Source organism: Eubalaena glacialis, chromosome 3 (assembly GCF_028564815.1).
Source record: "Eubalaena glacialis isolate mEubGla1 chromosome 3, mEubGla1.1.hap2.+ XY, whole genome shotgun sequence".
In the NCBI taxonomy this organism is placed as follows: Eukaryota; Metazoa; Chordata; class Mammalia; order Artiodactyla; family Balaenidae; genus Eubalaena; species Eubalaena glacialis.
In genome coordinates this window covers 36,027,034-36,047,368 of record NC_083718.1, presented here as the reverse complement: position 1 = coordinate 36,047,368, position 20,335 = coordinate 36,027,034, and the positions used below count along the sequence as shown (strand labels likewise).

Sequence of the window (20,335 nt, the reverse complement as noted above, 5' to 3'; positions counted from 1 at the left end):
GCTTGCCTGGGGACATAGGGCATCCAGCCCCAGCGCTGAGAGGTTAAACCAGGCCCTCTCGCTCCATTTCACAGGGGCACTCTGGGCACCAGGCCCCTTTCAGACCGAGAGCAACTGATGCCATGGGAGAAGCCCCTGCCCATCTGTTCACTCACCTGGCACTGCCTGCTCTGAGACCCCTACACGGGTCACCCTGGAGGTGCCAACCCTGTGAACCCCTCCCCTGTGCCCTGACACTGAGAAGGCCCTGCCCACCCCCACCATGTGTGAAGTGATGCCCACAATCAACGAGGGGGACCCCCTGGGGCCTCCCCATGGAACGGATGCTGACGCCAACTTTGAGCAGCTGATGGTGAACATGCTGGATGAGCGGGAGAAGTTGCTAGAGTCCCTTCGGGAGAGTCAGGAGACTTTGGCGGTGACACAGAGCTGGCTACAGGATGCCCTGCATGAGCGAGACCAGCTCCAGCGCCACCTTAACTCTGCCCTTCCCCAGGTAAGGCCTGATAGTCTGCATCTCCCTCATCCCCTTCCCTCACCCAGCCTTTCAGAGCCCTCAACTTCTGGGCCCTCAGCTCTCTTCATCTATTAGCGTCTCAACAAAGGGAATTCACAGAGCATTTACTCTCCTTCACCTTGCTTCATAATACTTTTCCCTGTTACTCCCAAGCTCCTCAGGCTGAAATTGGCTCCACCTGGAGAAAAGGATGGACTTTGATGCAGGAAGAAAACCCAGCCTTAGTTGCCAACTGCAGTGAACCCATGCAGCCAGAAGGTGGCAGGCTGTACTGGAAAGACACCTCCACCTTGGCTGCTCCTCACCAGTGTCCTATTCTTGGAAGTGGTGGGTGGCGAACCACAGAGAATGGAGATGGGAGAAGCCTTAGAGGTTATCTAGTCCATCTCTCATTGCACAGATGAAAAAAACAAGAGACATCACATGGAAAATTATAGGCAGAGCTGTGATACCCCTCTTATTCTCCTCAATCAACATGACTACTAGCAATAATAGTCACCATTTATTGTGTTTTCTGTGTGCTAAGCACTTTGACTGGAATTTCCTTCACTAAATTCCACAGCGATGAAGTTAGTGCTGTTATCGCCATCATCTCTAATTTACAAATGATGAAGCTGAAACTTGAGGAGATTGGTAAACTGCTCATGGCCACCCTGCCTGTGGGGGTGCTGCAAGGGTTAGGGAGGCAGCCCTGAGGGGCCACACTGCTCAGGACTCAGCTCCAGGCCCTCTCCCCACGTGTGGGGAGAAGAACCAGAGTGGCTGAGTTTCCTACCCAGGGTCCAGAAGGGTTCGGGGGGCAGAGTCTTGTGATGCTTTGTAGATAGGAATATGGAGCCCCGGTAAGGAATTGGGGTGGGAGATGGGCCCATCCTACCCCACTGTGTTCGGAGCCCTGAACAAGCCCCAGGATGAAGGAGTCAGTCCCTGCCCCCAGGGAGCTCGTACACTAGAAAGGAGATAGACAAGAGCCCAAATGATAAGAAGAAAATGTGGAGGAAGAGAAGAGGGGGCCCCCAAAGGATTGTTAAAACAGTGTCAAGACCTAAAATAGCTGCCAGATAATTGATCCTCAGAGCAACACTTGAGGGAGGATTGTCTTTTGGATTAGAGGTTCAAAGGGGTTAGGTATCTTGTCCAAGGTCACAAACGGGCAGAGCTGAGATTTGATCTCAACCCCTCACTGGGAGCTTCATGAGGGCAGGGATTATGTCTTTCCTGTTACCGTGTTTCCAGTGACCAGCACAGGAGCTGGTACATGGTAGGTGCTCACAGTGCTGGTGTTCTTAACAGTTTTCAGAGGAGGGAGGAAGCCTTCCACTGGGAAGTCTGGAAAGGTCCCAAAGAGGTGTGTCCTTTGAGATGGGCTTTGAAAGATCAGGTGTTGACAGAAGATTGGGCTTTCAGGGGTGGGGGGAGCCCACTGAGCAAAGGTGTGGAATTAAGAAGTTTACTAGTGACTGTCAACAGCGGTTACCCAGGTTGACCAGGTCTTAGGGTTTATGGAAAGGAACTGTGAGAGAGAAGCTGGAAACCAGGATAAGAAGTTTGTGTAACAACATTGTGCTTTGGGAGATTACCCTGGCAGCAGTGTGTCAGAGGGGTTAGAGTTGGGGAGGGACGTTACTAATGCCAAACCGGAAGTGACACTCCCCTCCATCCACTTCTAAAGGGAAATGTCACTGGATTGTTGGAGAAACAGAAATACAAAATGGGAGGGAGGACATAATCAGGTTATATTGGTGGCTGGAGGGGGAAGGGGCTGCAGGGCTGACTTGGTGAGTTTCTCACTCTTATATCTAACTGTATTCCCTTGCACCCTACTACATACTTGGAATGCTTCCCCTCTGGAGAAGCACATGCTAGTAGTATGGATGGATAGGGATTTTTCTGGGGACAGTTGGTGGAAGTAAGGGACGAGTGAGAGGATCCCCCACTGACTTGGGCGTGCAGGATACTGCTTAGGTGGTGGATCCCCAAGCACTGAGGGGCCTTGGGGGTTTTCAGGAATTTGCCACCTTAACCCGGGAGCTGAGTATGTGTCGGGAGCAGCTTCTAGAGAGGGAGGAAGAGATATCAGAGCTGAAAGCAGAGCGGAATAACACGAGGGTAAGTGGGGTGACCTGGCGTGTGTTTGTGCTTTGGGGGTGGGGGGTATGACCAAGGGAGCAGGCATGGCCAGGGCCAGCACATCCCCAGCCCTATCCTAACCTCCTCCTGCCTTATATTCTGGGGTGATAGTCAGTTTGTTCAACCATCAGTGCTAGGCTTTTCACCTCTAGTTCGGGGTCATGGGAAAGGTCGGGGTCTTGGGAGAGAGGCTAGGGCAGGTATTCAGTTGGGGCAGCAGCTGTTTACCCACATGGAAGTATTTCACCATTCTAACAATGGTACACATGGCAGTACTCGTGTCTGCTGGGTGTTCATGTGGACCCTGCTTATAGCCCCTGGGGCATAGGCTCACAGCCCTTCCTCTTGCCCTCCCCTTCTCTCTGCCAGTTGCTTCTGGAACATCTGGAGTGCCTAGTGTCCCGTCATGAGCGGTCACTGAGGATGACTGTGGTGAAGCGTCAGGCTCAGTCACCTTCAGGGGTTTCCAGTGAGGTGGAGGTGCTGAAGGCTCTCAAGTCACTGTTTGAGCACCACAAGGCCCTGGATGAGAAGGTACCTAGGCTGGCCCACAGCCTGCCTCCACCCCCAATCCAGCCAGGCTTCCCCAGAGCCTCCGTGCATCCCTTCTCTGAGATTTCTGAATCCTGTGTTTAGGGAAAACTGCCGTCTAGCTTCGTAACTGGCTCCCTCCTACCATTAATCCAATTTCCAGGTCCTCCTATTAGGTTCCCTCTTAGAAGTTTGCCTCTTGGCAGGTCCTTCTCTTTGCCTTATGCTCAGTGGTGGTAGACCAAGCCCAGCCTTCTCCAGCTTGAGTCCAGTGGGGTCCCTGTTTCTTTCTTCATCTCCCCTTTTATCTTGGACAGGTGCGAGAGCGGCTCCGGGTGGCCCTGGAGAGAGTGACCACCTTGGAAGAGCAGTTGGCGGGTGCCCACCAGCAGGTAAGCTGCTTGCCCTCCCTCCATCTGTAGACTACAGCTCCTGGAAGCCAAGGCTGGTTTACCCCTTTTCCCCACTCTGTTCCTCATCAGATTTCTCCCCTCTGTCTTAACTGGAGACTGTTAGCCAACAGGAGACATCTCTCTCTAGGAGGTGGGAGACTTGGAAGGGTCTGGAATATATAGGAGGTTCTCTTCTCTTTGACTCACTGCCCTGGGGACTGTGCCCTACAGGTGTCTGCCCTACAGCAGGAGGCAGGGGTTCAGGATGGAGTGGCAGAAGAGGAGGGGACTGTGGAACTGGGACCGAAATGCCTGTGGAAGGTGGGTCATGGGGAGCTGCATAGAGGGGACATGTCTTACCCCAGACAGGAGGTGGGGGCCCTGCCCTGCCTTAGTGCAGTAGAGCAACTGCTTGAATTAAATTTGGAGCTTTCGCCAATGTTACCATCTCTCTTTCCTGCTTTCCCCTACCCCATCTGCAAAGCAATCTACAGATTTTTGTTTTAGTGCCCAGTACATACACTGCTAAGCATATAATGTGTTTGTCCACTTGAATTGTTAGGTGCCATGTACCTAAGAGATCACTTTTCTTTCTGAGCCTCTGTTCCCCTAGTCATGCCCCTTTCTAGGTTACAAGAGGCTGAAATAGCAGGTAAAACTAGAAATGATTATTTTTCAAGAGATACACAGGAGAGTGAGAGTGTTCGGTCATTGTCTGGAATGAGCTTCTGGAGCCCAGAGGAAGAAGGGTGTACCTGGAGGTGTGCTCTAAAATTGAGGGCAGAGCTGTGATCTGCTCTGGTTGTGCTGTCCCTCTTCCCACCTCCCCAGGGCAGGGCAGGGGAATGGGATGCCCAAGGCTCTGATGACTGACTGATAGTTCACTGTCTCTGGAGCATGACGCGGGCCAGGTAGAAGAGCTGCAGGAGCTCCTGGAGAAGCAGAACTTTGAGTTGAGCCAGGCCCGGGAGCGACTGGTCACCCTGACAGCAACTGTGGCCGAACTTGAGGAGGACCTGGGCACGGCCCGCCGGGACCTTATCAAGTCGGAGGAGCTGAGCAGCAAACATCAGCGGGACCTCCGGGAAGTGAGCAAGGGCCTGGGCCTGACCCTATCTTTCTGGGTGCAGGTATTTGGCACTCAGGAAGGTAGCTGCTGGATGTCCTGGGTGTAGAGGGAGAGCCAGGCAAGGGCTGAGGAGTGTTAGACTGAACACTTGGTAGGGTCCAATGTGGGGAGGAGTGGTGGGAGGGATGGATCAAGGTCAGAAACTGATAAGGTAATGTGGAAGAGATATAGCCAGCCAGATTTGGTGGGGAGGTGCGGACAGGATGAGGGCAGGAAAAAGATGGTGACCTTCATCTCATCCTCTCCTGTACCGCTCAGGCTCTAGCCCAGAAGGAGGACATGGAGGAGCGAATAACCACACTGGAGAAGCGCTACCTGGCTGCTCAGCGTGAGGCTACATCGATTCATGACCTCAACGACAAACTGGAGAATGAGCTGGCCAATAAGGAGTCCCTGCACCGCCAGGTAACTCCTGCAGATGGGGTTGGGGGACACTGTACTTGACCCTGGAGGTCCTAATGATCGTGCTGGAACCTCCCCTTGGTGGCCCAGGAGACCTGAGGTGCTGGTCACCTTGGGAAAGGGAAAGTCAGGTATCTCTGGGTAGCCAAGAATCAAGATTGCCCCCTGCTGCTTCTGACCTATCACTTGCTCTCTACTGAGGATGGGCCAGGGGGTGGGGGAAGCTTCAGTGCTCCCTCTTGACTCTTCTCCCCACCCCTCACTTTGCTAGTGTGAGGAGAAAGCCCAACATCTGCAGGAGCTGCTTGAGGTAGCAGAGCAGAAACTGCAGCAGACGATGCGCAAGGCTGAGACGCTGCCAGAGGTGGAGGCTGAGCTGGCCCAGAGAATTGCAGCCCTCACCAAGGCAAGTGGGCCAAGGGCCTGGGAATCTTCCTCTGTTCCCTGCTTCCTGAGCTCTTATGTAGCCAGGCAGTGAATGGAGAGAGTGGGAGGCACGTTGGGCTGGGGGCCAGGAAACTGCTTCTCATTGCATGACTCCAGGAAACACACTTTGTTGTGTCTGTCAGATGGAAGAGTAATCCCTGCCCTCATCACCCCACAGGGATGTGACAGTCCCATAAGAAGGGATGTAAGAGTATTTTAATAAGTAGAAGAAACTGTGCTGATGCAAAATATTTTTATTATCATTTATACCATTGTAGTTAATACTTCCTTTTGGGGGGCTCTGAAGTGGAAAAAATAGGACTTTCATTTCTGGAAAGGTAAAATCTGAGAGGAAATATGATCAAAGTTTATACGTCTCTGAATGGGGTGGGAGTTTAGGCTGAGCATATCTTTTTTTTTTTTTTTTTTTTGTCAAATTGAAGCATTCTAGATCTAGGAACCATCCCTAGCTGTTTGAAGGCTTCAGCTTTTGGACAAATAAAAGGGAATATAATTTTACCCAATGGATAGTTAACTTCATGGAGGTATGCAGGCTGAAAACATCCTAGGTCTGGAAGAGCTATGTAAATGCATGGACATCTACATGTGGTGGCTTAATCAAGAGAATTTAGGAGTGTTTACAGTGGGTCGGAGGCTTTCAGGGGTGCCTCATGTGGGATCACCATAGCTACCCACTCAAGCAATGGAGAGAAGAAAACCAATATTTAGTAAGCATCAGACCCCAGAGCCTCTGGAGGATAGAGGCTGGCCATTGTGCCAGTGTGGCAGCTTGGGGGCTCTGGGGATGGAACCTGCAGCCTGGCTGTACCTCGGTAGACTCAGGACCACGTTTGCTTCTGCCACTGACTTGCTCTGTGACCTGGGAAAAGTCACTCCCTCCCTAATTGGGTGTCTGTGTCATTATCTCTGTGATGATGTCATCATCTCTATAATGATGGGGTTGAATTTGGTCATCTCTAAGGCCTTTCAGGCCCCTAGGAATGAAGGGCAGAGTTTAAAGTGCAGCAGAAGACATTATGTGTGGGATGCTGAACAGTCAGGTTTAGTAACTCTCAAAACTGACAAGAAAGGATGGACTGAAGTGATTAATATGTTCAAGGGAGTCATAGTAGAAGGGCTTTAAGGAGGGATTTCCTGACTGTAAGATGTGTGATTGTCTGGAATACCTTGTCAGAAGAGGCAGTGGGGTCTCCATCTCTGAAGATGCATGAATGGAAGGGGAGACCACTCCACTCAGGCTGGTTTAATAACAAAGGTAATCACCATGGCTAACATTTGTTGAGTGCTTATTGTGTCCTAAGTGTTTGCCATGGATTATCACCTTTAGTCCTTGCAATGGGCATAGGTGCTGTTACTACAACTGAGGAGATAAAGGCTCAATAGAGGTTCAGTAACTTGCCCAAGGTCACACAGCTGGGAAGGGAGGGAGCCAGGATCTGAACCAGTCTGGTTTGAGTCCATGCTCTTAAGGGCAATTCCATCTATCTGGAGGCATAGAGATTTATGGTCGCTCATACTTTCGAGTGGAGTTTTTTTCTGGAAGCGTAGGGAGAATTTAGCCTCTTGAGCTGCCAGCTCCGGGATGTTTCAAGGCTAGCCCTGAGCAGGAAGGAGAGGGTGTGGGTGGGGGGAAAGCGGCAGGGTTGGGGTACTTGGGAAGAAAGGCAATGGTGGTGGCAATTATGCTCCAGGATGGTAAGTGGAGAGCTTGGCTTCATTGGTCCCTGAGGCCCTGATTCCCAAGGGCCGCTCTGGCACCTGGATGCATGGGATACAAGGTCTGAGCAGGAAGGCAGATGATCTTCAGGCTGCACTGACCCATTCCTCCCTCCAGGCTGAAGAGCGGCATGGCAACATTGAGGAGCACCTGTGGCAGCTGGAGGGACAGCTGCAGGAAAAGAACCAAGAGCTGGCAAGGGTGAGCTTACTGGGCCAGACTCTCGAGCCTCCTCTCAACCCCAGGGCGGCATCCCAGGATGGTCTGTGGATAGGGAAAGGAGGAAGAGTGAGAGCTAGGGAAGGACCTGGCTAGGGACAGAGACAGAGCCACAGACGGGTGGGAGGAGGTGATCAGGAAAGCTGCAGACAGGGGCCCCCAGAGGGTAAGAAGGGGACAGATGAGTGGGCTGGAACCACAGCAGGAATGAGTGGCTCCCTGGGATTGCAGTGAGATGGCCCTGGGGTGGCTTGGTGCAAGGTGGTCTGGTTATGCAGGTGCGCCAGCGGGAGAAGATGAACGAGGACCACAACAAGCGACTGTCAGACACCGTGGACCGACTGCTTAGCGAGTCGAATGAGCGCCTGCAGCTCCACCTCAAGGAGCGCATAGCGGCCCTGGAGGAGAAGGTGCTGTGGGTGGCGGGTCTGGATGGGCAGGGCTGCCCGGAAGGACAGCGCTGGCGGAAAGGGGCGGGGTGGGTAAAGGTGTGGGTGGAGCCAGGCGAGCAGGAATGGTTGGGATGTGAGAGCTTAGTCAGGAGCGGGGCGGGGGGGTGAGGGGCTGGGCGAGGCGGGGACTGCGGAGGGGTGTGGAGTGGAGTTAGGCTGAAGAGGAGCAGCCTGGGCTGGGGGTGGGGCGGTCTGGCAAGGAGAGGTAGGGCTGGGAGAGCAGACCGGAAGGCAGATCTTGCTGGAAGGGGAAGGCCTGAGCCGGAGTAGAGGAGCCGGGGTGGAGGGGAAGGGGGCTTCTTGGCTCACAGCTGTTCTCCCCCAGAACACACTGATCCAAGAGCTGGAGAGTTCCCAGCGGCAGATTGAAGAGCAACACCATCACAAGGTACCCAGCTGCTGGCCAGCCCTGCCAGCCTGGGAGGGCTGAGCTTGCTGTGAGGAAAGAACAGGACTGTGTTTCAAGCAGCTGCCCTGAAACCCAGCACTGTGCTAGCCAGTTTGTTAGTCCATGTACACGCATTATTTCACTAACCCTCCCTAAAGCCTATCATAGTAGATGCGTCACCACCACCCACCTGTAAAGAAGAAACTTAGCCGTAAGCATAGGGCAGAGAGTGGGTAGCAGAGAGGCAGGACACAGTGAAGGACTCGACAAAAGGATTTGGTGGGGCCTCAAACCTGGTGAAGCTCTTGCTTTCTGGTGATTTGGGGCAGATTAGCCACTATCCCTATGCTAGCAATGTCTGTGAAGTCTGGGAGTTCACTGAGGGCCCCTCTGCTGCCCAGCCTTATTTGTCATGCATTTGATTGTTAGTGAGGGCTCAGCAGGCCTGTTCTGGTAGAGTCCTTCCAGACAGACCTCTCTTCTGGCCCTGCCCCTGCCAACCCTTCTACTCACTTTCCAGTTGGACCTCTTCTCTTTTGGTGTCATCTGTGGGCTTGGCCTTTGGTCCCTGGCTTTGGACTTTGCAGTGCATTCTTCTGCTTCTCCCCAACTCTGCTGTTCTCTTTGTCCTTCTCTCCTCTCTCTTCCCCTCCCTCGCCCCTACCCCCACCATGGCTCTGCCTGGCACAGGGCCGCCTGTCTGAAGAGATTGAGAAGCTGCGCCAAGAGGTGGACCAGCTGAAGGGTCGAGGAGGGCCATTTGTGGATGGCATCCACTCCAGGTACTGGAGCTCAGGAGGCTGAGCGTGCTGTGATGGAGTCCTGGACGGACCTAGATGGACCCTGGGGGAGGAGACTTCCTCCCACAAAATACCGCCCAGGACTTCAGGGTCCTCCTCATATTCAGGGTGGGACACTGAGGCTTCGAGAACTTTGTAAAGTCATCCAGCTCCCTTGGGCAGTTTAGAAGGGAGCACCTGTCCTCTGAGGGATGCTGAGAGGCAAGTAAAGCACAGGATGATCCTTCCCCACTGCCATGAGACACAGAGCATGATTCCTGCTTCCTTGACAGAGGGCACGCCCTTGAGAGGGGTCTGCTGAGTTACATGCTCACCCATGTCCCACAGGGCCTGCTCACAGGGAGTATCTGGGTTCACTCTAGTTACTTTGAGACACCTTATTTAGGGCTCTGAACCTAATGCTTAAATTAGGCCCATGTTTTAGGGAACTTCTGGATTTTTCTGCATATTTTGTGAAGCATTTGGCAGTGAACTCAGACCTCAAGTCTGCCCTCAGTTCTTTGCCCAGAGAGGCAGGCTGACGATCGAGGAGACTGAAGTAGATGGTGCCACTCAAGGTTCATGGCTCCTGGATATTTTCTGTCGAAACCAAAGTCTCTTAGATCAGAACACATAAGGTTCCCTATGGTCATGCTCTTGTTATATCAGGGAAATAGGGATCAGCTTCTTTGAAGAGAGGTTAAAGGAAAAGTGTACGTGTATATGTGCAGAGGGGTAGGGCTTAAATTAGGGAAAGAGATGTTGAACTTGAAGAAGAGAAGCCTGTGGGTTTCTGGGGTGTTAGAGATTTGGGTATCAATTTCAAGTTTGTTAGGAATTATTGTATAGGAGTGTGGAGAGAAGCAGGGAATAGAGACAGAAAATGGTAGTTGGAATTCCTCATACTTCTCCCTTCCTGTAGGTTGCTCAGAAGAGACCAACTCCCTACGCCAATTAAAAAGGCATAGCCCAGAGTACACCAAGCTATTTGGCACTGCTTGCTTTCCTTAATGGTTGGAAATTCTTGGCTTTGACTATAGAAGTACTGGCCCCATCATGGAATTGGGACTGAGTTGCAGGGGAAAGGGGGTGATAAGCAGAAACTCCCCTATCCCTCCAGATACCTTGTGTAATCTGTTGTAGGCTCACCCTGTTCCTTTGCTCTGGGCTCCCTCAAGTTCTAAACTGGGAAGGCATAGGAAAGAAATGTCAGTAGGGGAGGCTCCAGATATTCCAGAGGATCGTTACTGTGATCCTAAAATTTCAGGGTTGGGATAGACCCTTGGGGCAATCAAAATGCTTTCTCTAGCCCATGTCTCTGATACAGTGTCAGGGCCTCCTGAAGCTTCCTGGGGATAGGGAGTATGCCTGGCTTGAATTTTGGCCAGGGACTTAGTCCAGAGGAAGACCAGAGGTAGTTGCTAGGGAGAAGACCAAGAAACAAAGAAAGACGCTCAGAGTTCAAAGGACTTTTAGAGATCATCCCTTCCAACTTCTCTTGGTGCCATGATCCCTCCCACACATGCTTGTCAGATGGCCAGAGAGTCTCCACCTGAATACCTCTCTGAGGGGAGTTCAGCTTTTTTAAAGCTACCAGTTGCATCATAAGCCAACTCTTGCTATTTGAAGGTGCCTCCTGTGTTAAGTCTAAAGCTGCCTCCCTAGAACTTTCTCCCCTGGATCATACTGATCCCTGGAGCACCAGAGAATAAACCTAATCTCTTGCTTACGTGGCAGCCCTTAAGTCATTAACAAAAGCTCATGTCCTGCTAAGACTTCTCTTTTCCAAGCTAAAGATCCCTTAACTCTTTGGGCCCAGTGGGTGTAAACTGGGGCTGTCAGTCCTCAGGGCTTGTCTTTTCTCCCCCATCCGCCACTCAAGGGCGCACATAGGCAGTGCAGCAGATGTGCGGTTCTCCCTGAGCACAACCTCCCACGCACCTCAAGGTCTGCATCGTTGCTACTCAGCACTGCGGGAAGAGTCTGCCAAGGTGAGGGGGTGGAGGGGTGAGTGTGGATGGGTCTACCCTGGGGAGTTTGGGGTCAGTTCAGCCACGTGCCTTGCTCCAGTTTCACAGACGGCTGGTGTGTGATGCAAATCCTCCCCCTACCCTCCCCCGTGTCAACGACAGCTGCAGCCTTGGGGTTGGGGCCATCACTGCAACAGCTGTGTCTCGCCTCGACCTCCTGGTGGGCAAGAGGTAGAGGCTGGTGGGTGGTCAGCTAGTCCCTGAGGCCCCACTGAGGCCTGTGCATGTGTACCTGGGTGTGCAGGCACGTATTTCTAGTGGTTGGGGTGGGGGATGCAGGGGCAAGATGGAATTGGCAAGCTTTCTGGAACAAAAGCTGTGGTTTATGGGTAGATGAGAGAGGATGACAGGTTAACTGGCCTTGGGACGGCACCTGAAGTTTTCTGAGAAGCATGTAGTTCATGTGGAGTCTGCCTAGGGAGATTTAGAGGGAACAGGAAAGATTAGGGGCAGAAAAGGACTGACTTCAATCTTTTGGGGAAGTCTGATTCCTCCCTGGCCCCATAATTGTTAACCATGCTCTGTCTCGAGCCCAGATCCTCTACATGCTCTAGGGCACTAGAAGATATAGGTGGAGAGAGAGGGAACTCCTAGTCTGATGGCAGAAGATTCATCTCTGCCATTAGGAAACCCCTAGTGTGAGGGGGGAGTTGAAGTCTGAAGTCATCTCTTTTTCTCTCTCCCCTCTCTCCCTTTCCTCTGTTTATAAGAACACAGCAGCTGCCCAGGACCTCAGTCTAAAGGCTGCAGGAGTGGGAAAAGAGCCCTAAGGGGATCTTGGGGGTTTGGGTCATACAGGATGGGGTTAGAGATGGCCTCTTTCCTTTTCTTCCGCTGCTCTTCTCACACTCCCAGCCCAGTTCTGTGCTCTTTCTGCTTCTGGACCTTTGTCTACCGAAGGGGTTTGTAGAATGATTTCTGAGAAGCTACCTCCTCTGAGGGTTGATCAGAGGGTCCTGTAATGTGCTGAAACTCTGAGACACAAGACAGTCAGGCCTGCTTGGCTTTTTCTCGTTCCCTATATCTAGTCACCTTTTGTGTGAGTAGAAACAGATAGCCTTTACATAATGCTTACTTGGTGCCAGACCCTGTGCTAAGTGCCTTACATGTATTTCCTAATTTAATCCTCAGCTACCTATGAAGTAGGTACTATTACTATTCCCACTTTACAGATGAAGAAACTGAGGCACAGAGAGGTGAAACAACTCTCTCATAGCTTGTATTTGGTGGAGCCAGGATTCAAAGCAAGGCAGTATCTGGAATCTGTTCCTAACCATTCTGCTATCTGGCTCCTTGAGTTTGAGTAGTATTTCTTAGACTTTAACATACAAGTAAGTTACCCAGGGATTTTGTTAAAATGCAGATCCTGAATTAGTAGGTCTGGGATGGGGCCAGAGATTTAGCATATCTAACAAGCTCGTAGGAGATGCCAGTGCTGCTGGTATAGGTGGGGAGGGTCCTGCCCCTTAGTCATCTGGTGTGTCTTATTACTACTCCTCTACTCTCCTTCTCTGCTAAGGACTGGGAGCCATCTCCACTGCCTGGGGTGCTGGTCCCCACAGCCACCCCTGCCTTTGACAGTGACCCTGAGATCTCTGATGTGGATGAGGATGAGCCAGGGGGTCTGGTGGGCTCCATGGACGTTGTCTCCCCCAGCAGCCACTCAGACGCGCAGACCCTGGCCATGATGCTGCAGGAGCAGCTGGATGCTATCAACGAGGAGATCAGGTTGGGGCAGGGGTGGAGGGCCTGGGAGGTTCCTTGAAGGACAGAGGCTCTTTGTGTTTGGTCACTGCAAGAGAGATTCTACATGTGTTTGCTTGTCTCTTACAGCTGCACCTTAGAGTGCCACAGTTTAGGGACCCTGTGTGGAGCATCAGGCAAGGTTCTGGCCCAGTGCTGGACAGAGAGGGGTAGGACCTCAGATTGACTTCTTAGGCTTCATTTTTCTCTCCCAGGTCTATGGAGACTGTGTTCCTGAAGCTCCTGAAGCTAAACATAATCACTAAGAGTGTAGTTCCCACATACTGAGGCCAACTCAGGGTGAGAGCTTTTGTCAGTCTAATCACAGTCACTGGAGGAGACAGCATTATCTCCATTTTATGGACAAGGAAACAAACCAGAGAGATTAAGTGATTTGCCCAAAGCGATGCAGTAAGTGGCAGAGCCAGGATTCAAACTCCGGTCTAAACTCAGTGCACTGTGTCATGCCTCCGGTTCCTAATGAGGCATCAAACAGAAACCATTCGCAGGGAATGTTATGAAGACCTGCACTTTACCCTGCCTTTGTAGAGAGTTTATTAATGTTCGTGACAAACAGCAAGGGAAAATCCAAACCAGAGAACATCAGAGCTTTACAGGGCTGTAGGGGTCATCTGGTTCAATGGTTCCCACTCTTTTGGATTTCACAGACCAGCTAAGAAGAAAACACTAGACACACACACACACACACACACACACACACACACACAGAAAGAGAAGGGTACTAACATAGGACTGCCAACTTTCATTCTGCAAAATGAAACATTAAAGATAATTACCATTTCCTATCACAACCATTCTACAAAAGAAACGATATTTTAACATCCCTAAAGTTGGAAAGACATGCTCTGAGAATAAAGATAGGTCCTGCTCCTAAAGAATAGTTGGCATCTTTACATTAGTTGTGTGTGTGTGTGTGTGTGAGAGTGTGTACATGTGTGTGAGTGTGCATACACACATTCCTCTCTGAGTGCCCCCTTCATACACATAACATTATCACTATTATTCTAACTTTTCCATGGAACAGGGAAAGCTCCATCAGGGATCAGTATCAATTAAAGGTCCTGTGTTTGAAAAATACTGACCTAGACCATTCCTGACATTGGGTACATTGGGAAACTGAGGCCCTATAGATAGTGGTAGGTCAAGAATTCTGACTTCCAGGAAGGTTAATATTCCACTGACTAAATTGCCTCCTTTCCCAGCAACTGCTTTTGTTAAATTAGGGAATTTTGTTACATTAGGCCAGTTAACAAGAAAGAGAGAAAATTGTCTAAGCTGCAGTGGGATAGAACCAACTCTGCCCACAAGGCCTTGTATGTCCCTGCAATGCCGAAAACAATGGGGCACACCTGGCCATTGCCTTCTACCTGGGGTCACTGGGTGGTGACTGCAGGCAGTGCCCACATCTGCCTCCTGCTGGTCCTCTCTGGGGCTAATCATGAGATCTGGTTTTGCCTGCCTCCCAGGATGATCCAGGAAGAGAAGGAGTCCACAGAGCTCCGTGCTGAGGAGATTGAGACACGAGTGACTAGTGGCAGCATGGAGGCCCTAAACCTGACCCAGCTGCGCAAACGTGGTTCCATCCCCACCTCTCTGACTGCCCTGTCCCTGGCCAGTGCATCCCCTCCATTCAGCGGCCGCTCCACACCTAAGCTTACTTCCCGCAGTGCTACCCAGGACCTGGACCGAATGGGGGTCATGACCTTGGTGAGAGTCTTGGGGCAGTTGATGAACAACCTTGTCATCACTGGGCTTGGCCAAGGGGAGTTGACAAGGCACAGGAGGGCTCACTCTCTCTCATTTGGGCCCCAGCATCTTCTTCTCATGATGTGTGCAGACCCTGGCATACCAGGTCACCAGCATGTCCTTCTGGGTCTGGAAAGGGCTATGTAGTATCTTCCTTACCCTCTCCCTTGGATAATGCTTAAGAAACTCACCCAATGCCCATACCTCTTTCTCTCTTCCAGAGGTAGCCCTGATTTATTTTTTCAAGCCAGTTTTTTGTTGTTGTTTTGTTTTGTTTTGTTTTGTTTTGTTTTGTTTTGCTGTGATATTCTCTTCAGGCCTGTGTGAGGCACTGAATCCTATCTTCTCATCCTAAGACCACTGGGCTCCCCTTGGGGTAGACTTTCAAGCATCCAAAGGGTGAGTCCAAGCTCACCCTTCACTCTCTCTTCCAGCCCAGTGACTTAAGAAAGCATAGGAGGAAGCTGCTGGTGAGTGCTGCCTGATGACCCAGGTACTAATAGGTTAATTCTCCCAGGCCTTTCCCTTTTGGCTTCTCCCCACTGGGCCCTTGAGTCTGAGTCTGAACTCTGAGAGGCCCCTAGGGCCTCCCCTCTGCTTTTCTCCATGCTCCTCTGCCTGTCTGGGCTGGGTAGGCAGGCCCCAGATCTCTCCCTATATCCCCTGACGGCTTCACTGTCTGTTCAGTCACCAGTGTCTCGGGAAGAGAACCGAGAGGATAAAGCCACCATAAAATGTGAGACTTCTCCTCCTTCCTCACCCAGGACGCTGCAGCTAGAGAAGCTTGGCCACCCAGCCCTGAGCCAGGAAGAAGGCAAGAGGTAAATGGAGCAGACCCCATATCGAGCTTCTCCATTCCCAAGTTTATCTCGTCCCTCTCTCTGCCTCTGAACAGGCTACATCTCACTTGTCCCAGGTGTCTGAACATCTCACTTGTCTTTGAAACACCATCAGGGAAGGACAGTCCCATGTCTCCTTTGGTCACGTGCTCTGATCATATCCCCTTAACCCTCCCAACTCTGACACTTACTGTAAGTTCTTCCTGAAGTCTAACTTCCATCTCTCATGCTGTAATTTAAGTATGTTTCTTCTCATTCCACCCCCTCCTGGCTGTCATCCTGTAGTGCTTTGGAGGATCCAGGCAGCAACCCCAGCAGCAGCAACAGCAGCCAGGACTCCTTGCACAAGGGCGCCAAGCGCAAGGGCATCAAATCATCCATCGGCCGCCTGTTTGGGAAGAAGGAGAAAGGCAGGCTGATCCAGCTGAGCCAGGACGGAGCCACGGGCCATGGTCTCTGTCTCCTAGTAAATGGGTGCGAGTAGAGGGCAGAAGCAGGAGGGTATCCTTGGATCCAGTCTTCTCTGCCTGCCTCCCAGGGACCAGTGGGCAGAAGCCACAGACACAGAGATTCAGCTCCGGAGAAGAAGTTTTCTGTTAGAGCTATTTCACAGCGGGAAGGGCTACCTCATGAGGTGGTAGCTTCTGCCACGAGAAGTGTCAGGCATCAGTATCAGGCTGTTTATTCAGTATGCTGTAGAAGGGGTTCCTGTATTCAGTGTGAGGTTGGACCTCTGAGGTTTCTTCCAATCTGGAGGTTTTCTGAGGTACTGTGCTCAGGACCTTCAGGAGAAATTTCTTAGTTCTTTCTCTAAGAGAGTCAGTTCTTAATTCCTAGTACATCTTGCCTCCAGGACTCAAAATATCACAATGCCTAATCATGACTTTGTAGACATTATAGTCAAGTAAGTGCTTGGGCAAGGGTAGCATTATTAACACCTCTATGATGATATAAAGTTCCAGTGTGTGCTTGGTGTGTGGTAGGTACACAATAAATGTTAGCTGTCTTCCTCTCCCTTCCCCTATTCCTTCTTCCCTTTCTTCCTTTCCCTCCCTTCCTCCTTCTCTTTCCCTCATCTATTCAGTTATTTGTTCAATAGACATGTATTGAGTAACTACTGTAAACAAGGCTTAGTATTAGGTATCAGAGCAATAGTGCATTCCTTCAAGGAGCTCAGTTTCTAATGAAAAGGAAAAAATAAAGAGATGATTCTAAAACAATATTAAGATAGCAATATGCTCTGGGTGCTTCTGGAACTCAGAGGTCAGCCATGGAGTGGTGGGAGCGACAGGAGCAGCTTTCTCTGCTGGGCAACACCTGGGCAGAAGCTTGAAGGCTAAGTGGGAATTAGCCAAGCCAAGAAGAGGTGTGTGTGTGTGTGTGTGAGGGGAAGAGGCGGGGGGTAGGGGGGGGTCTGAGAAAGGCAAAGATTCATGGGTGTGAGAGTTTTGTAAGCAGTTGAGTTTATTCAGAGTGGGGAGGGAAGTGGGTGGGGGGAGCAGAAGAGGTGAGTTTAGACTCTAGGTTGGGACCAGCTCATAAGGGCCTTGCAAAATATATTGTGGAGCCAGCCACAGATGGGAGGGGGCAGGGCTGAGAAGGTCTGGTCAGTGGAAGAGGCATCTCGTGTTGAAGCCTTATGATTTCCTATGTTCCCCACACCACATTGGCACCTAAACCTAAGACAGCATCCCAGATTGGCTTCTGGATTACCAACACCCTCTGTCCTCTGTGCACTTGTGAGGAGTGACCAGGGCTTAAATGAATTGTAAAATGCTGCCCCTGCCATGAACTCTAGCATCAGTTCAGGAGATCTTTAACAGAAGAGGACAGAGCTATGCATGTTCCCTTTTGCGATTTGTGCAAGTGAGTGGCCCTGAGAAAGAGGCCCAGACACATCTCTGAACGTGCCTCTTTCCCCACCCTCAACCCAGGTCAGGATAATTCTGTCTGAGCTTCGAAGCCCACTCTGGCTCTCTGGGTTTCCTTTTCCCCTTGGTTTGGAGGAGGGACAAGTTCTGGCTAGGATTCTGCTGCCGTTAGGGTGGAACAACTTCCATCCATCTGGCTGAAAAACACCTCCAGGGCTGAGGTTCCCAGGGGAAGGCTCTCTGGGCTTGGGGTGACCCACTCGATGCCGCTGTGGGACTGCGTGGTTGTAGGGATGTCGTGTGGAGGCTCCAAGAATAATGGGTTGTCCCATCAGACCCTCGGGTTGTCACATGCTGAGGAGCCTCCTGCTGGTCTGCTCCCCAGTCCTGGCCCAGGCCAAGGGAGGAGAAGCAGAGAGGGCCTAGCTGATATGCCATCTCTTCCCTTCTAGTTCTGCTAACAGACTCTGAGCTCGGTCTGCAGGAGCCCATGGTACCTACCAAGCTGGGGACCCAGGCAGAAAAGGACCGGCGGCTGAAGAAGAAGTAAGAGCCACTGGCCAGGCTCTGCCAGGGTGGGGTCCAACCCCTCACCCACTGTCTTTTCCCTGGACTGCCATGGGACTGAGCTCAGGCAGCCAGAGCCCAGCAAGGCCCTTTCTGGACTGAGTTGGCCTGGTCTAAGTGGGCACAGCAGGGTTTGGGAGGTTGTTCTTAGGATGACCTGAGTGAGAAAGAGACAAGGGTGCTGTGGGAGAGTGACCCAGCACCTGGGGCTCTCTGGCAGAGCAGAGTAGAATGTCTGTGTTTCAGGCCATGTGCAAACAAAGCGAGAGCCCTCACCTCGGGGAATGGAGAGGTGTTGCTGCTTCATGTCGTGGTGTCACACTGCTTCAGGAATAGAGCAGGGGTGGCAGTCCAATGGTCGGGAGAAGGGGTAGTGGGAGTCCAACTCTTGGCACAGCCCATGGTCCCTGGGAGTAAGCATGGTTGAGAAAGAAGGAAGGACTAGTGAGTCTGTTGTTCCTCTTCCTGCAAGACACCAGCTGCTTGAAGATGCCCGCAGAAAAGGAATGCCCTTTGCCCAGTGGGACGGCCCTACTGTGGTCTCCTGGCTAGAGGTAAACCTGGGCAAAGGGAGTCTAAGTCTACTCAGGGGTCTGGTGGGAAGGGTGTGTGGATTGGGACAAGGACTCCTTGAGCAAAGGGGTGGTATTCCTAGAGTTTTCCCAGCATGTTTCTCCCTTGCCAAGTGCACAGTGCCATACCTAGCACTTAGCCAGAATCGATGCTATATACTGATGCCTCTCGAGTAGCTAAGTCTGGATAAGGGGAATTAATCTTCACTGAGCCATTAAGACTTACACAGGTGGTTTCATTCTTCCTATAGGTGCCCCCAGGAGCTAATCACCCATGCAATGTTGGTAAAATCCCTTCACCTTCCCAGGCCTCAGATTTTTCATCTGTAAAATGGGAAAAAGAGGCATTTGATGATGGTCATCTCCACATTTCTAAATTCCTCTGCTCTTCATTTGCTGTTCTGAGACCATGGATGAGGCCTGGCCCTTGCCTCTCAGTATTGCCAAACTTTTGCGGTGGAGCCCAGATCTTGGGAAAGGGGCTGAATTTACCCTCTGTGCCCCATATCTGCAGCTCTGGGTGGGGATGCCTGCTTGGTATGTGGCAGCCTGCCGGGCCAACGTCAAGAGTGGTGCCATCATGTCAGCCCTCTCGGACACAGAGATCCAGCGGGAAATTGGCATCAGCAATGCCCTGCACCGGCTCAAGCTCCGGCTGGCTATCCAGGAGATGGTGTCGCTGACCAGCCCCTCTGCCCCGCCCACCTCCAGGACTGTGAGTGGCCTCTCCCTCACCCAGGACATTTTCAGAAGCCCCAAAATAGTGTTTACAAAGTCTCATATTGGTCATTGGGAAGATGGCAGCATTTGAGTCCTGCCCTTTACTTCCCATCCCCACAAAGGGTTCCACCCGGTCTCCAAGAGGAGGTAACACTGTTGCTAGCAGAATCCCAGCAGGCCTAGTTCCCTGCCTCCCACGTACCACCCATGAGCTCCATCTTCCCATACCTACTCTGCCGGTAATTTTAGATCTTTGGGCAGAGTTTCCAAAGACAGGACTTCTGGGTTCTGTGTTTTTGACAGATTGGGGTAGCAGAGGGAGTAGGGCATTTGTAAATTCTGGTCCTCCAACCTCTCCACAAGAATGTAAACCTCTCCATGGACCCCCAGGGTAAAATCTTTCACTGTAGTCCATCTCTGTGATTGGGGTCAGCCCTTATTCCAGATTCACACCATTTATTCATATTCGTTCAGGAAACATTTGTTTGGTACTTCTATGTGCCAGGCACTGTGCGAAGCAGTGCAGATACGGTAATAAAACAGAGTTGCTCAGAGCTAGACAATGTGCAGAATTCTGGGCTGGGCCTGTGGGAGGACTCAGGGGAAGGGAGCTATGTCTTGTCCTTAGGGCTCCCAGCCTGATAGGGAGCCTAGGAGCTTACACGCAGGATCAGCTAGGTCTCCTCTCTGCCTACAGTCTTCTGGGAATGTCTGGGTCACCCATGAAGAGATGGAAACTCTGGCAACATCCACTAAAACAGTGAGTCTGGCCCTGGGCCCTGGGCCTGGGGTTAGGGCTGATGACTTGCATGAGGATGAGGGAAAGGTTGTGGGAAGTCAAAGGGGCTTGTAGCTGATCTAATACGAGATTGGTATCCCTGATGTGTGATGGAGTTCTGTTCTCAGGGTGGTGGGTTGGTGGGAAAGAAGTGAGAATGGAAACAGTTTGTGTGTGGGGGGGTGTGGTCTATTCCAGGGGGTCACAAGTTCACCCTGGGCTACTGGTATAGTCCAGTGAAGAAGAGCAGGGCTTGGGAGCATTTTGCCCTGCTATCGGCATGAAGCCACAGAGTCCTTACCCTTGTGCTTGATCCTTGGTGGAGGAACAGGGAGGGTTGGGAGG

At 51.5% G+C, this 20,335-nt stretch overlaps 1 protein-coding gene across 10 annotated transcripts in view; it reads left to right on the top strand.

Moving 5' to 3' along the window:
- The first annotated feature begins 262 nt into the window (after window positions 1-262).
- The window catches only part of PPFIA4 (PTPRF interacting protein alpha 4), a 33,941-nt gene continuing 13,868 nt past the window's right edge, over window positions 263-20,335 (top strand). For 3 of the 10 annotated variants that reach the window (XM_061185520.1, XM_061185523.1, XM_061185519.1), the window contains exons 1-22: window positions 263-496; window positions 2,525-2,626; window positions 3,017-3,181; window positions 3,496-3,570; window positions 3,802-3,891; window positions 4,467-4,658; window positions 4,958-5,104; window positions 5,373-5,507; window positions 7,383-7,466; window positions 7,763-7,894; window positions 8,262-8,324; window positions 9,015-9,106; window positions 10,986-11,094; window positions 12,653-12,861; window positions 14,364-14,604; window positions 15,078-15,113; window positions 15,331-15,464; window positions 15,768-15,934; window positions 17,806-17,899; window positions 18,393-18,474; window positions 19,007-19,207; window positions 19,910-19,972. In XM_061185520.1, coding sequence (XP_061041503.1) covers window positions 263-496; window positions 2,525-2,626; window positions 3,017-3,181; window positions 3,496-3,570; window positions 3,802-3,891; window positions 4,467-4,658; window positions 4,958-5,104; window positions 5,373-5,507; window positions 7,383-7,466; window positions 7,763-7,894; window positions 8,262-8,324; window positions 9,015-9,106; window positions 10,986-11,094; window positions 12,653-12,861; window positions 14,364-14,604; window positions 15,078-15,113; window positions 15,331-15,464; window positions 15,768-15,934; window positions 17,806-17,899; window positions 18,393-18,474; window positions 19,007-19,207; window positions 19,910-19,972 — 2,847 coding nt within the window. The remainder of the gene's footprint in view (window positions 497-2,524; window positions 2,627-3,016; window positions 3,182-3,495; window positions 3,571-3,801; window positions 3,892-4,466; window positions 4,659-4,957; window positions 5,105-5,372; window positions 5,508-7,382; window positions 7,467-7,762; window positions 7,895-8,261; window positions 8,325-9,014; window positions 9,107-10,985; window positions 11,095-12,652; window positions 12,862-14,363; window positions 14,605-15,077; window positions 15,114-15,330; window positions 15,465-15,767; window positions 15,935-17,805; window positions 17,900-18,392; window positions 18,475-19,006; window positions 19,208-19,909; window positions 19,973-20,335) is intronic. The other 7 variants (XM_061185525.1, XM_061185524.1, XM_061185527.1 and 4 more) reach the window with 5 other exon arrangements.